The sequence below is a fragment of the Microcaecilia unicolor genome, chromosome 9 (assembly GCF_901765095.1).
Source record: "Microcaecilia unicolor chromosome 9, aMicUni1.1, whole genome shotgun sequence".
In the NCBI taxonomy this organism is placed as follows: Eukaryota; Metazoa; Chordata; class Amphibia; order Gymnophiona; family Siphonopidae; genus Microcaecilia; species Microcaecilia unicolor.
Window position 1 is genome coordinate 61,280,963 of NC_044039.1, and position 16,371 is coordinate 61,297,333.

Below are 16,371 nucleotides of genomic sequence, written 5' to 3' on the forward strand. Positions count from 1 at the left end.
AAAGATTTACCTCGCTCGTGTCATGGAAGTGTATTGCATTTGGCAGGATCTTTTGAATTGCTGGAATCAGAACCTTAATGTTAGTGATTTATTGCCAAGTAGGGATAATGCTGATTTTCCACCTGGGCTGGAGTACGGACAGTATCGTTCTGATTGAGCATTTTCTCAATGAAGAGGGTGTTTTCTGTTCTTTTCAGGATCTACATCAGAGGCTTTCTTTAACACACACAGATTATTCTGCCTATAGGCAGTTGCACCACTATTATAATAGCTTAGATTACGTGACTGTGCATACGAGGCTGGGTCAGAAAATTTGAGACTTTTTGCAAGGGGATGTCTTTGGCCAGGTTTCTGTATCCAGTTTACATAGAGATTTACTTTCTCTTCTTCCTCCCAGAGAGTATGGTCCTCTTATGGAGGCTTGGAGTAGAGACTGGGTATGCATTGAAGGGGGTGGATTTTCTCAAACTGATTAAAGTTATCCCAAAGCAAGTTGGAAATGCTGAACTACAGGAGAGTCAATACCGAATTCTCCACAGGGCATATATATCACAATATCAGGCTGTTAGAGCAGGTTGAGTACCTGTTGCCCAATGTCCCAAGTGTCAGTGGGGGGGGGGGGGGGGGGGGGGGGGGGGAACAACACTTTTTTTCATTCCTTTTGGTGGTGCAGTGGCATTCAAGCATTTTGGAGGTCATTCCATCGATACTTGGGGGACTGTTTTTGGTCATTGTATAGTATATTCCTGGAAGGGAGTCTTACTGAATAAATGGGGAGCCTATGGGCTTTCGAACAAACACTCTCGTTTACTACTGTGTAAAGCATATGCATTGAGGAAGAAGTGCATACTCAAGCACTCTGGTCCTGAGAAATAGATTGCATGCTTTTATGTTATGGGAAGCACGGGCTGTCCGAAATTTCCCAAAGGGACGGAGGACTTTATGTCTATTTGGAATTGTTACTTGCAAACTATCTCCCATAAGCAAGAAGTGCAGTATTAAACAGGTTTCAGAGCATTTCATAAGTTGATACTGTTATATTAGGAAGGTTTTAGGGGTTCTCTGCTTGGTAGGGGAGGGTGGACTGGGAATACTGGATGTTAATTCTTCAGTGATGGCCTGGGGACATAAGAGTCCAGACACCGGACCAACTCAGTGTTTGTTTCAGATATGGGGAAAAAGTGGGGTGGAGGGGGTGTTCATGCAAACAAATGTTCAATTTGAGAGGAACTTAAGGCAATAAGGGGAGGGTGCAGAAGTTATTTCATAACACAAACTGTGATCATGTGTTATCCAGCTCTTTGCTGTATGATGTTTTCGCTTATTATTCTGTTCAGTTTGATGGCTGTCTTGTAATCGATTGATGCTTTTGTTTAGATTTGTTGTTTAGTTACTGGATGTTGGATTTGTTTGATCCTGAATAAAAATTGTTAAATCATAAATTCATGAGTTGACTGACCCTCTGAATATAGACCTCACTCCTATAAATGATTTCTATTTGCTTTCACAGATCTGGCATTCAAACTCTGCCACACAATGCAAAGGTGCCATATAACTATGCCAATTTCCTGAAAGACCAGCGTCGTAACAAAGAAGCAATCTATCATTATAACAACTGCCCTCCAGTAAGTTTTTTTTTTAAGTGTTAGGTCTATATGTTTGCAGGCTGCTTATTGTTTAGTCCTTCCTCTTATTTATTTATTTATTTATTTGTTACTTATATCCCACATTTTCCACTCATGCAGGCGCAATGTGGCTTACAGATAATTAAATAAGAGTACAAACTTAAAAGCTTAGGCCTACATTCTTTTGTTTCTCTGAATGCATGATGTTTGTGTTGAAGAGGCTTTAACTTGGTCCTTTCTATCTGACCAAGTAGCAGTCTGGCTTCTCTCCAGGTATGTGGGTGGGTGTTTTCTGGGAAAATATAAAAGTTTCCTTGGCTATACCTTCAGCAGTGCAATATCATAGGCTTGGTAGAATATGCACCAATAAGAGGGGTCTTTAAATATTTTGTTGTGGCGTCCTGGGTCATTTATTTTAGTAAGTGCACATGATTTAAACACAAGCCTTTTTGCCCACTGAAAGAAGTCACACAGTATTAAGAATCAAAGTACAAGGCCTCTCATATACACTATTCTTTAGTTAGTCTGACTTGGTCAGAGTACATTTTGTACAACCAAACTACATTTCTGAGCTATATAAGCACGCAACTATGGAACGCACTGCCAAAAGCTGTGAAAACAACCTATGACCACCTAAACTTCAGAAAATTACTAAAAGCTAACCTGTTCAAAAGGGCATATCTCACTGACCCAACATAAACACCTACACCCTGCAACACAGCAAACCCAAAGCTCGAAATGGACACTTCATAACCTTTCCTCTCCTTGACCCCCACTGTACCTGCAACACAGCAAAACCAAAGCTCAAAATGGACACTTTACAACCTTTCCTCTCTTCGACCCCATTGTACCTGTAACGTGTACCCTACTCGACCGCAATATCACATTGTAACTGTCTCTACCGGATTGGCGAATGCCTTTATGGTACTATGTAAGCCACATTGAGCCTGCGAATAGGTGGGAAAATGTGGGATACAAATGCAACAAATAAATAAATAAAAGATTGTAGTTAGTGGTCACTGACACCATGCACATTATGTGGTACAAATGTATGTTCTTAGAAGGATATCCACTCTCTCATTACCTCTCGCCTTGACTACTTCAACCTACTCCTCACCGGCCTCCCACTTAGCCATCTATCCCCCCTTCAGTCCATTCAGAACTCTGCCGCATGTCTTATCTTCCGCCTTAACCGATATACTCATATCACCCCTCTCCTCAAGTCACTTCACTGGCTTCCGATCAGATACCGAATACAGTTCAAGCTTCTCCTACTCACCTACAAATGCACTCGATCTGCAGCCCCTCCTTACCTCTCTACCCTCATCTCCCCTTACGTCCCTACCCGTAACCTCCGCTCTCAAGACAAATCCCATCCCTTTCAGTACCCTTCTCCACCACCGCCAACTCTAGGCTTCGCCCCTTTCTGCCTCGCCTCTCCCCATGCTTGGAACAAACTCCCGAGCCCATTACGCCGGGCCCCCCTCCCTACCCATCTTCAAATCATTGCTCAAAGCCACCTCTTCAATGTCGCCTTCGGCACATAATCACTAATCTCTTCTCAGGAACTCTCATATACCCCAACTTGACATTTCGTCCTTTAGATTGTAAGCTCTTCTGAGCAGGGACGCCTTATTCGTTAATTTGTACAGCGCTGCGTAACCCTAGTAGCACTCTAGAAATGTTAGTAGTAGTAGTAGTAGATATCTATTATTTACTCTGACACAAGTGTAAAAGGACCTGTGGACTATTCACTAAGGACCATTTGCTTTGCCCATCAGAGGACGTATTGAAGGTGGCATCAGTAGTGAAGAGATGGAACCATTTGTTATGCTTTCCTTTCAAGAGTGGCATAATGGTGCAATCTATGGGGGACACAGACGTTTCTGATCAGAATTGGCTAAGCAGTTGGAGGGAGAAGAGAAGTTGGACTCTGCCTCTTGCTCCCAAACTACAGTGGGAAACAGGGGACCATATGTGCTTTTAGGAATCAACAATTTATTATTGATAACTGAAGAAGCATGCAAAAACAGAAGAACTTACATATCAACAGCCAATAACAAATTAAATAACAATCCTGTGTACATCTACAGATCCCATTTCCTTCCACCCCCCCAACCCCCCCTGCCCAAACTCAAGGTTATAGAGGAAAACCTAATTACAATGATTCACAATCAGAGTGCATGCTCTTTGTGGCAATGACTGTAACTATGGAGTCCAGATATCACTAAACGTCTTTTTTACGTTTATGGGAACATTTAGCATGCAAAGCCTCCAATGTCATATATGTATGGAGCGCATTTCTCCCAATGCCAAAATGTTGGTAGGCCAACAGAAGTCCAGTGTTGTAAAATGCATTTCCTACCAAAGACTATCCTTAGCTAGGGAAGAGACGAGCCACTCTGTTTACAGAGCCAGATGCCAAAAACGGCCAAAAAGCAAACCAGATGGAGCAAGTCGAAGAGGGCATTCCAACAAAAAACAAATCAACTGGGACCAAAAACATAGCTATAATGCCCCACTGCAGCCTGACATTCCAGGCACTGGGATGAATTCAAAAGACCGGCATGGTAAGCCCGATCAGGAGAGAAATATGCTCGTATGAGAACTCAAAAATGACATTCCTGTAGGGCAGCACTACAACTAATAACGCCCACATAGAAAACCAGCTTGAGGTGAAGCCGTCAGTGGGGGCAGACAAGTAGCAAGATGATTGACCAAGATTTTAGCCAGTATTTTAGCTTCTACACATAATGAGATGGGTTGGTAGGACTCCACCTTTGCAGTGTCCTTACCTGGTTTCGGTAAAACCACAATATGCGCAAAACCCAGGACTCCAGGGAAGTTTTGTGAATCAACAATATCATTAAAAGGAGCCGCCATCAGATGAATCTGCTCTCCCAGAAGTTTATAGAATTCTGTCCTAAGGCCATCTGGTCCAGATGCTTTACCGGTTTTACATTGTCGGATAGCTAGCGCCACTTCTTTTCTCCAATAGGTACATTCAATTTCTGATGATCTTGATCTGTAAGAGAAAGCGGATTACTATCCACTAAATAAGCTTGACTCTACCACAGTATCCTCTGTATAAAGAGATGTGAAAAAAGAACAAAATGCCTGTACAATATCAGTATCAGAATTGAGCACCTGGTCTGCCTCTCGCAAGGAAGCAACTCAAGAATGTCCCTGCCAATGATGTACAAGCTTCGCCAAAAGCTGCCCTGGCTTATGTTCAAAATGATAAAGGTGGTACTGATAATATTTAGCAGATTTAAGTGCTCTCTGGTGTAGCAGTTCATTAAGGGATATCTGAGTCACCAAGAGTTGAGACTTAAGGTGGGCAGTGGGGCGAGCCCCACAAGCCTTTTAAAATAGACTCTAAAGGGAGAATATTCCTATCCCGAGACATTTTTTAATGACATGTGAAAGCTATGATATCACCACGGAGGACCACTTTGACGGAGAATATCCCTATCCCAAGACCTTTTTTTATGACGTGTAAGCTATGTTCTCCGAGGACAAGCAGGCTGCTTGTTCTCACAATTGGGTCGACGTCCGCAGCGGCCCAGGAACCAGTAAACATTTTGTAAGCAAAATAAAGAAACCTTTGTGGAACGTTCTGTGCATGCGCGAATGCCTTCCTGCCCGCCACGCGAGCGTGCCTCTCCAGTTCTTCCTTCACCTTGGTTAGGTGCGGCAGTATTTTTCTACTACGCTCCATTTGGCCCAAGAGGAGAACTTCTCTTCACGGTTGTTTCTTCGTACCTTTTTGTTTTTTTGTCAATTGTTAAAGACAATTTTTTAAAAAAAGTTTATTTTTCCCCGTATTTCTTATTTTTTGTCCATTTTTAAAGTTTCCTTTGATACGGCCGGCCTTTGGGCCGCGCGGTCGGGTTTTTTTTCCCTTTTTTTGTGCGTTTTCTTCTTGGCACAATCGCGTTGTTTGATTTCGCCAAAGCCGTTTTTTCTTCCATGACATTGAAGACGCCCAGTGGCTTCAAAAGTTGTACTCAGTACAACCAGACCATCTCAGGTACCGATACCCATGCCTGGTGTATCCAGTGCCTTGGGCCCGATCATAGCCCAGCCGCTTGTAGTCTGTGACTTTGTATGAACAAACGGACTCAAGTATCTCGAGAAGCTCAAAGAGAGAAGCTTTTTGGAGACAGGTCTGGTCCTTCGACGTCGACATCAGTACCGAGGTCGGCGGCATGGACGTCGACAGGGGCATCGATGTCGAGGAGTCAGGTAATGGCTGCTGAGAGACCAACTCGCGCTGGGAGCAGTGAGGCATCAAGTGAGTCTCCACCTGTCTCGAGGCCTCTTGTTATGCAGGCCCCCTGGGACCGACCTTCGTTGGACCTGGCCCCGAGGAGATGTGAGGATTCCACCTCATCGGTACCGAGGAGTCTCGATGACGGGCATCGAGCAAAGGCTAAGAAGCACCGTCATCGTTCTCCTTCGATGCACGGTATCGGGAGCTCCGGGGCATCGAGAGAGTCGGCACCTGAGAAGGGTCGGCGCCAAGAGGACCACTCCCCCTCGATACAGGAGGGTGCTGATGCGTCGGTCTCCTAGCAGCCCGGTACCTGTTCCCGAGCCTCCACAGATTCTGACACCGCCTGTTCCACCGGCCCCACAGTCTTTTCCAATGGCAGCTCTCGGTGAGCGTATCCGGGCCTTGTTTCCAGAACTTCTGGAAGGCTTACTGCGACAATCAGCTTCGATGTCGGGGGTGCTTGCGCCCTCTGTGTCATCTGCTGTAGCGGTGCCTGCCTTCACCTGTGGTGAGGTCTCCGACTGCAGTGCCACCTGCAGCATCTGCATCGGCTGCCACCCAGGTGAACTCCCCTTCGACGTGGTGGAGGGAGCTTCACCGCAGTTGGATCGGGCGTTGACTTCTCGAAATTGCCACGAAGGACATCGTTCCTTGGCGTCAACAGGTCCAGTGTCAGAGTACTTTGACTCAGGTTGCGTCTGACACTGAGCAGGAGCGCTCGTGGAAATCAGAGGAAGATCCCAGGTACTTCTCGACTGATGAGTCTTTTGGGATTCCCTCTGACCCTTCTCCTCCGCTGGAAAGAAGATTATCTCCACCAGAGAGTCTTTTTTCCTCTTTTGTCCAGGAATGGCTATGGCTATTCCTTCCCTGTGGAGGTTGGAGGATGAGCCCAGGTCTGACATGCTGGAAGTCCTGGATTATTCTTCTCCACCTAAAGAGCACCTTAAGTGCTGAAGGAAGTCCTTATGAGAAACTGGTTTCACCCCTCTGTCTGGCCCTGTGGTTTCCCAAGAAGCAGAATCCCAATATTGGTGAACCTGAATGATGATGTCCCAATTACCCACCAATTCCATGGTGGTGGATTCCGCTCTCAATAGAGCCAGGAGTACTAGAGACTATGCTTCGGCGCCGCCAGGCAGAGAAGCTAGGACTCTTGTTTCTTTGGTGAGAAAGACGTATGAGTGCCGCTATGCTCGCAGCCAAGATCCAATCATACCAGCTCTTCATGAGCATACACTTGCGGGACTCGATAAGTCAACTGTCCAGCTTGGTTGATGCGCTCTCTGCGGAGTTGGCCGAGCCTTTACGCCAGGTGCTGAAGGCGTGTCGCAAGTTCCTGGCCAGGTGTACTTTGACATTTTTGATGTTACATCCAGGATCGTGCTCAAGGTAGTGATGCGCAGACTCTCATGCTGCCGTGTCCTCTGACCTGGACTCATTTGGTCCAGCAGCGGATGGTGGATGTTCCTTGCTGGGGGCCAGTCTTTTTGGACAAAAAGTAGAGCATCTTGTTAATCAGATTAAAAAGCATAATGATGCTATGGATTCTCTCTCCTACCGTGCGCCTTTTGCTACAACCTCCTCATCTAGGAGGTTTTTTGGAGGGAAGAGAAGTGCTCCCTATTCCAACTCTAGGCGTAGGTACACTCCTGCTTCTCGGCAGCCTGCCCAGGCTCAGCCCCAGCGCGCTCGTTCTTGTCAACAGCGTGCGTCTAAGGCCCATTCTGCTCCCCAGCAAAAGCAAGGGACAGGCTTTTGACTGGCTCCAGTACAGCATTTCCTCTGAAAGTGTCTGTGCCAGACGACTTGCTGGTAGGAGGGAGGTTGATGTTTTTCACCAAAGGTGGCCTCTCATAACCTCCGACCAATGGGTTCTTCAAATAGTCCGGTTAGGATACACCCTCAATCTGATATTCAAACCTCCAAATTGCCCACCGGGAGCTCATTCTTACAGGGGAAGAAGGGCTGGGATGCTAATGGGGATAGCGTGTCAAATATCCGAGTGGGTGCCCACCTGGGCAGCAGTGACCATCAAACAGTTTGGTTTGATATAACAGCTAAAGTGGAGAGCAGCCCCTCAAAACTCAAAGTCCTGGATTTCAATGGTGCTAACTTTAGTAAAATGGGGGAATACCTGAGGAAGGAGATGATGGGCTTGGAGGAAGTACAAGAAGTGGAAGGACAGTGGTCCAGGCTGAAGGAAGCTATAAATAGGGCCACAAACCTTTATGTAAGGAAAGTAAATAAAAGCAAGAGAAAAAGGAAACCAATATGGTTCTCCAAGCAAGTGGTTGAGAAAATAAAGGCTAAAGAGTTGGCGTTCCAGAAATACAGAAAAACTCAAGAAAAGGAACACGGGGAGGAATACCGGATGAAACTGAAAGAAGCCAAGAGAGAGATACGTCTGGCGAAAGCGCAAGCGGAAGAACAGATGGCTAGAAATGTACGGAGGGGTGACAAAAATTTCTTCAGGTATATTAGTGAAAGGAGAATGATTAAAAAGGGAATTGTGAGATTAAAAGATACTGCGAACCACTATGTGGAAAATGATGTAGAAAAAGCAAATTTGCTAAATAGATACTTTTGTTCTGTTTTCACAGAAGAAAATCCTGGAGAAGGACCGCGATGGACTGGAAAAAGTACAAATGAGAATGAAGTGGATAGAGCACCATTCACGGAAGAGAATGTGTATCAACAACTTGAAAAGCTAAGGGTGGACAAAGCCATGGGACCGGACGGGATCCACCCCAGGATATTGAGGGAGTGCAGAGAGGTTTTGGCAGGTCATCTTAAAGATTTGTTTAATATATCCTTGCAGACGGGAGAGGTTCCAAGGGATTGGAGAACGGCGGAAGTGGGCCCTCTTCACAAAAGTGGTGATAGGGAAGAAGCTGGAAACTACAGGCCGGCAAGCCTCACTTTTCCAATAACCAAAGTAATGGAAGCGATGCTGAAGGAAAGGATAGTGAATTTCCTGGAAGCCAATAAGTTGCAAGATCCTAGACAAAATGGTTTTACCAAAGGGAAATCGTGCCAAACGAATCTCATTGAGTTCTTTGATTGGGTGACAGGAGAATTGAATCAGGGACGAGCTATGGACGTAATCTACTTAGATTTCAGCAAAGCTTTTGACACGGTTCCCCACAGGAGGCTCTTAAATAAACTGGATGGGCTGAAGATAGGACCCGAAGTGGTGAACTGGATTAGAAACTGGTTGACGGACAGATGCCAGAGGGTGGTGGTGAATGGAATTCGCTCGGAGGAGGGAAAGGTGAGTAGTGGAGTGCCTCAGGGATCGGTGCCGGGGCCGATTCTGTTCAATATATTTGTGAGTGACATTGCCGAAGAGTTAGAAGGTAAAGTTTGCCTATTTGCGGATGATACTAAGATCTGTAACAGAGTGGACACCCGGGAGGGAGTGGAAAACATGAAGAAGGATCTGAGGAAGCTAGAAGAATGGTCTAAGGTTTGGCAATTAAAATTCAATGCGAAGAAATGCGAAGTGATGCACTTAGGGAATAGAAATCCACGGGAGACGTATGTGTTAGTCGGGGAGAGTCTGATAGGTACAGATGGGGAGAGGGATCTTGGGTGATAGTATCTGAAGATTTGAAGGTGACGAAACAGTGTGACAAGGCGGTGACCATAGCTAGAAGGTTGTTAGGCTGTATGGAGAGAGGTGTGATCAGCAGAAGAAAGGGGGTGTTGATGCCCCTGTATAAGTCGTTGGTGAGGCCCCACCTGGAGTATTGTGTTCAGTTTTGGAGGCCGTATCTTGCTAAGGATGTAAAAAGAATTGAAGCGGTGCAAAGAAAAGCTACGAGAATGGTATGGAATTTGCGTTACAAGACGTATGAGGAGAGACTTGCTGAACTAAACATGTATACTCTGGAGGAAAGGAGAAACAGGGGTGAAATGATACAGACGTTCAAATATTTGAAAGGTATTAATCCGCAAACGAACCTTTTCTGGAGATGCGAAGGCGGTAGAACGAGAGGACATGAAATGAGATTGAAGGGGGGCAGACTCAAGAAAAATGTCAGGAAGTATTTTTTCACGGAGAGAGTAGTGGATGCTTGGAATGCCCTCCCATGGGAGGTGGTGGAAATGAAAAAAGTAACGGAATTCAAACATGCGTGGGATAAGCATAAAGGAATCCTGTGCAGAAGGAATGGATCCTCAGGAGCTTAGTCGAGATCGGGTGGCAGAGCCGGTGGTGGGAGGCAGGGCTGGTGGTTAGGAGGCAGGGATAGTGCTGGGCAGACTTATACGGTCTGTGCCAGAGCCGGTGGTGGGAGACGGGACTGGTGGTTGGGAGGCGTGGATAGTGCTGGGCAGACTTACACGGTCTGTGCCAGAGCCGGTGGTTGGGAGGCGGGGCTGGTGGTTGAGAGGCAGGGATAGTGCTTGGCAGACTTATACGGTCTGTGCCCTGAAGAGCACAGGTACAAATCAAAGTAAGGTATACACAAAAAGTAGCACATGTGAGTTATCTTGTTGGGCGGACTGGATGGACCGTGCAGGTCTTTTTCTGCCGTCATCTACTATGTTACTATGTTTTATGCAAAAGAAAACAGCTGGGATGCGTCCCTTCCTAGACCTAAGGGGCCTGAATAATTATCTAGTCCGAGAAAAGTTCAGGATGGTTTCCCTGGGCACCCTTCTTCCCATGATTCAGGAAAACGATTGGCTATGCTCTCTGGACTTATACCCATATCTCAATACTCCCCATCTTATATTTTAGGCTTCTAGCATTTGTATATAGATACTTCAAATTGTGTTTTTTCCTTGCATCTACAAGCTGCTTTGAAGTTGATGGGAATAATGTGCATCTTTTCCTCCATTGTCCCATTAAACACTCCTCGCATTCTTTCACCATTATTGAAATCTCTGTTGGGATTCCCTAAAGATCCTGTTTCAATAGTATCCTTCAAGGATACTCCACACCGAATCACGTGCTCCTGGATGACTATCGGCTTCCCCCCCCCCCCCCCCCCCCCCCATTTTATTTTAAAAGCTGCTCTATCTCCTTTTTAAATGTTTTCTCCAGCAGCCTGGTTTCATCCTGGTTAACCCATTAGTGCCCAATGTTCCCATATGGGAACTAATCAATTTGTTCCCATATGGCTTATTATGGGAACATTGGGCACTAATGGGTTAAGATGAAGTTCATCCTTTCAGAACAGGTTCCCCCTTGCCCAGTTCCTGACAAATCTAAATCACTCATCCCTGCACCATCATGTCACGTAGAACAGAGAGTGTTTCTGAAAATGCTACCCTGGAGGATCCGGATTTCAGCTTCCTACCTAAGAGCCTAAATTTGACTTCCAGAACCTCCCTCCCACATTTTCCTGTGTCACTGGTATCCACATGTACCAAGACAGCTGGCTTTTACCCATCACTATCTAAAATCCTATCTAGCTGATATGTGAGGTCTGGCAAATGACCAGATCCTCATATCCACCAGCTATCTACATGACTAATAATCGAATCACCAACTTTAACAGCTGTCCTAACCCTTCTCTCATGGGCAGAAGCTCCTGGAGACACATCCTCAGTGCGATATATTTAGTGTCTGCTCCTCAGAAAGTAATGAAATGTAATCAAAACTCTGTATTGAAGACTCCCCTGTTGTAAGCCAATTAGAATCACTGGCTATATATCAAACATATAAAATGCGAGTGAGCGTACTCACCCGCAAATGCGCAGTAGAGACTTCCCTCTCTGTCCTGCCCCCGCGTCAATACGTGATGACGAGGGTGGGACAGAGAGGGAAACTGCGCGAAGGGGAGGGAGGGAACCACTCCCCCCCCCGAGGTTGCCAATACCGCTCCCCCCACCCGGACGTTACGTCACACGAGGGCGAGACACAGGCAGAGAAGGAAGGCCGACAGCAGCTCAGCTGATCTGCCCTGCTGCGTTTTCGGCGATGTAAGTTCAATAGCGAAGAGGGGGCCCGGGCCGGGTGGAGGGGGCGGCGACTCCGGGGGGGGGGGGGGGGACCGGTAGCGGCAACCTCGCGGGAGGAGGGGCGGCGGCAGCCACCTTAGGGGGGGAGGGGAGGGCAGGAGAAATGCTGGACATGGGAGGTATCAGAAGGAGGGGGGCCTTGGAGCTGGGACGGACGGACAGACGGAGGGGGGCCTTAGAGCTGGGAGGGAGGGACAGAGGGCCTTGCAGCTGGCAGGGAAGGAGGGGGGCCTTGGAGCTGGGAGGGAGGGACAGAAGGAGGCCTTTGAGCTGGCTGGGAGGGAGGGACGGGGGGGCCCTTGGAGCTGGGACAGCAGGGGGCCTTGGAACTGGGAGGGCAGGCAGGGGGCCTTGGAGCTGGGAGGGAATGGGGCCTTGGAACTGGGAGGGAGGGCAGGGGGCCTTGGAGCTGGGGGGGGGGGGGACTGGGGCCTTGGAGCTGGCAGGGAAGGAGGGAGAGCAGGGGGCCCTGCGCAGTGAGGTGGGGGGGAGGGGCCCTGCAGTGGCGGGGGGAGAGGGCCCTGGAAAACCCCCATACCAATATTCGCCCGTTTTAACGGGCTTAACGGCTAGTTAGGATTATGAATGAAGAGATATATTAGGGTTTGGTGGGAATTGGGTGGGAGTGAAGACTGATCTAGGCCCTGCTATGCCTTCTAGAGCTTATCTGTTAATGCTGTAGGCTGTGGCAGAAAGTTCAAGTTTTAAAACTATAGGGAAAAGAGTTTTACACTATAGAAACTAAGCTGTGCTGCAAGCTAAAGTTGAAACCTTGGACTGGGATTACCTCTGACTATCAGCTCTGTATTCCTTTATTTAAATGGTTAAATTGTGCTGCAAGCTAAAGTTAAAAATCTAAACTGGTGTTTTCTGTATCAGCTCTGTATTCCTTTATTTTATAATATAACATTTTATTGAAGAACATCTTTTCATATATAACCAATTTACTTTGGCAACGCATGTTTCAGATAATTACATAATACATATTGACAATTAGAACAACCAAATGTCTTCTATTTATTATTCATTTTTATCCCCACCCCCCTACCACCACATAGTAATCCTCAAATATCATGTAACATATTACAGTTGTTAAATCAACACTCCCTACTCCGTTCTTAGAACTAGCATCATATACATCCTACTACATCAGCACCTTCTCAAATTACGCTATTCTCCAAACCTCTAACTTCTCCAATCCCCCTCCCCCCTCTCCCCCCTAACCCCCTCCCTCCCCCCAAACCTCCTCCCTCCTCTCCCCACACCATGAGGACCTTCCCCTACTGATAAATGGAACAAGTACCACTTTTATCTTGCTGTCTGGCTCCCTCATATAATATTAATTAGTTCTCCCAACCGATTAATAATAGAACTACGGGCACGAGGTGCAAGGACTTAAATATAGCACTTCCAAGTTAAATAAAACTCTCTTTGTCTCTTAAATTTCAGATGTGTATCTCGCAATTCCATTAACAGTAAGGCATGTAGCCTGTTATGCCATTGCCAATAGGAGGGGACTTCTTGTTTAACCCAGTTGCATTTTTTACCAATTAGAAATGCCTTATATAGTAATAAATTATGGTGGACAGCACCAGCCCCCGACAGAACATCCACCCCCAACAGGGCATTCTCTGGCAAGATCAAAATGCTCTTGTTCAATATTTTCCTCAAAAAACGAAAGATCTTTGCCCAAAAAATCTTTATCCATGGGCAGTCCCACATAGTATGATAGAAGTTACATCGAACCCCCCCCCCCCCCCACATCTACTACATTGGGACAAATCCACACCTCCCATATTATATAATCTCAACTTGGATGTGTAAGCCCTAAAAATAACTCTTCCTTGGCATTCTCTAAATTCAGCACTACATATTCTTTTCGGAATTTGTCTCATGCTTCCCACCAACATTTGTGTCGTGACCTCCTTCTGCAAATCTTCCGACCATCTCATTGTAAGGAGATTCAGTTCTCTACCCAAACTACTCTGCATTAATCTTTTGTGAAGTAATGATATGGAGGCGGCCTCACCGTTGGGCATCTCATAGAGCTCCTCTATCTTGCTGGACACATCGACAGCAAGAGACGGCTTAGGAATAGTTGCAATATAGTGAGAGACCTGCTGATATGCAAATCTATCCACCCGTACTAATGCACCAAACCCCAATAACTCCAACCTCTGAATATTGCCTGTGGAGTCCACTATATCTTGTATGCTGTTAATACCTCTATCCCTCCAAATCCGAAAACGTGGATTGTCCATGCTCGTAAGAAATTCTCCATTCCCTGTTATGGGTAGCAACCTACTGTGATGTGGGTCAAACATCCAAATGTGGCCTAAATCTCTCCATACCACCCTAAGAGGCCGAATCAAGGTGCTGCCTTGTAATTGCAATGGCAAAGAAGATTGTTTCGCCTGCAGCACATACTGTAACCGCAATGGGCGAACCCATTCCTCTTCCAACTCTCGCGGAGTATAATGTGACGTTCCCGTCAGCCAATCCCATAGAGGTCTCAACAAGCATGCCTTGTTATAGCGCTGTATATCCAGAACCCCAAAACTTCCCCTACTCCAACTATCCAGCATATTTTGCCAGCGTATCTGTGGGCGCCTCTTATTCCAAAAAAACTTAGAGAGCATGCCCATCAAACTTCGCCAGTCTCTTTTAGTAAGATATAATGGTAAGATCTGAAAGCAATATAACCACTTTGGAAAAATTATCATATTAAATAACGAGATCCTACCCAACAAGGATATTGGTAAATTATTCCACCTCTCCAGTAGCTGTTTTGTGAAATCGAACAATCTAGCAACATTCATCTGATACATCTGTTCTGGGTTCCCCGGCAATTGTATACCTAGATATATAAACAAATTACCAGTTCTCTTAAGCGGGCAGTTCAACTGATTCCATTCTTCTTCTGTCATATATAATGTCTGTACCTCAGATTTATCAAAATTAAGACAAAAACCCGAAAAGTCTCCAAACTCCTTAAAAATTTCCAATATGGTGGACAAAGATGTCCGTGGCTCCTGTAGAATGACCAACAGATCATCAGCAAAGGCGGATATCTTAAAATGCTCGGAACCTATTAAAACCCCCTGTACATCTTCTGTACCTATGATATCATGGATTAGAGGATCCAAAACCAACGCAAACAAGAGAGGTGACAACTGACATCCTTGCCTTGTACCTCTTGCTATCCCAAATGTTCTGGAGATCACCCCATTCACCGATACCTCTGCCACCGGCCCCTGGTAAATTGCTTTAATTGCCTCCTTAAAGAACCCATTCACTCCATATGCATCCAATGCCGCAAACATAAAATCCCACCTAACTTGGTCAAATGCTTTTTGAGCATCAAAGCACTGAAGGAGTGTGTCATTTTTTAGATGTTCCAGTGATGACAATATCTTTCTCAAGTTCTTTGCTACAGAGCATTCTCTAACGAATCCCACCTGAGGGTCCATCACCAGATGGGGCAGAATTCTAGCTAACCTATTTGCCAAGATCTTTGCAAACAATTTAGCTTCGAAAGGTAATAAAGATATTGGCCTATACAATTCTGCCCTATTCGGGTCTTTCCCTGGCTTTAATAGTACAATTATCTGTGCCTTTCTTAACAAGCTTGGAAGCTCTCCTTTTTTGACATATATATTAAATACCTTTGCCAAACAGGCCACTATTTCTTCAACCAAAATTTTATACAACTCAGAAGAAAATCCATCCACCCCCGGAGATTTATATAATGGGCTATCCCTTATACACCAACTAACCTCATCCTCTGTAATAGCCGCATTAAGTATGTCCTGCTGGGCTCTTGTGATCTTAGGGGTTTCTTGCCCCGCCAGGTATGATTTCGCCTCTAATCCTTCATCTGCTGGTGAAGAATACAAGTTGGCATAAAACGTTTTAAACACCCTATTAATGTCTTCATTTGTGTGGTGGTATACTCCATGTGCATCTTGAATCTGAGATACCCATCTCCTCCCCCCTGCTTGATTAACTAGTCTCACTAAAAGCTTCCCCTGTTTATTAGCATGTTTGTACATCTGATAATGATAATATACCAAAGACTTTTGCGTCCTTGATTGAATCAGCTGATTCAGTTCTGCCTGAGAAGCCAATAACAATTTCTTATGGGTTATGGACTGTGTCCGACCATAAATCTGCCTTATTCTCCTTACTCTCGTTTCCAATCATAGCATCTCGGTCTCCCTTACCTTCTTTTTATGTACCGAGTATGATATGATGTGTCCCCTCAACACAGCCTTAGCCACCTCCCAAAAGAGCACTGGATCTGACTAAAAACTACCTTTATTAAATTCTGTGCATTCTCTCCATTTGGCTTGCACATATGAGTGAAATTGTAGGTCATAATATAGAGCTTTTGGGAACCTCCAACAAAAAGGTCTATTCGGTTCTCTGCACCAATCTAACATGATCCATATCATAGCATGATCTGACACTTGTGTTGGACCTATCTCCGCCTGC

General features: G+C 45.7%; 1 protein-coding gene across 1 annotated transcript in view; it reads left to right on the forward strand.

Moving 5' to 3' along the window:
• TMTC1 (transmembrane O-mannosyltransferase targeting cadherins 1) overlaps positions 1 to 16,371 on the forward strand; it is a 1,359,696-nt gene that overhangs the window by 970,104 nt on the left and 373,221 nt on the right. The window contains 1 exon segment of the mRNA XM_030213674.1: positions 1,511 to 1,625. Coding sequence (XP_030069534.1) covers positions 1,511 to 1,625 — 115 coding nt within the window.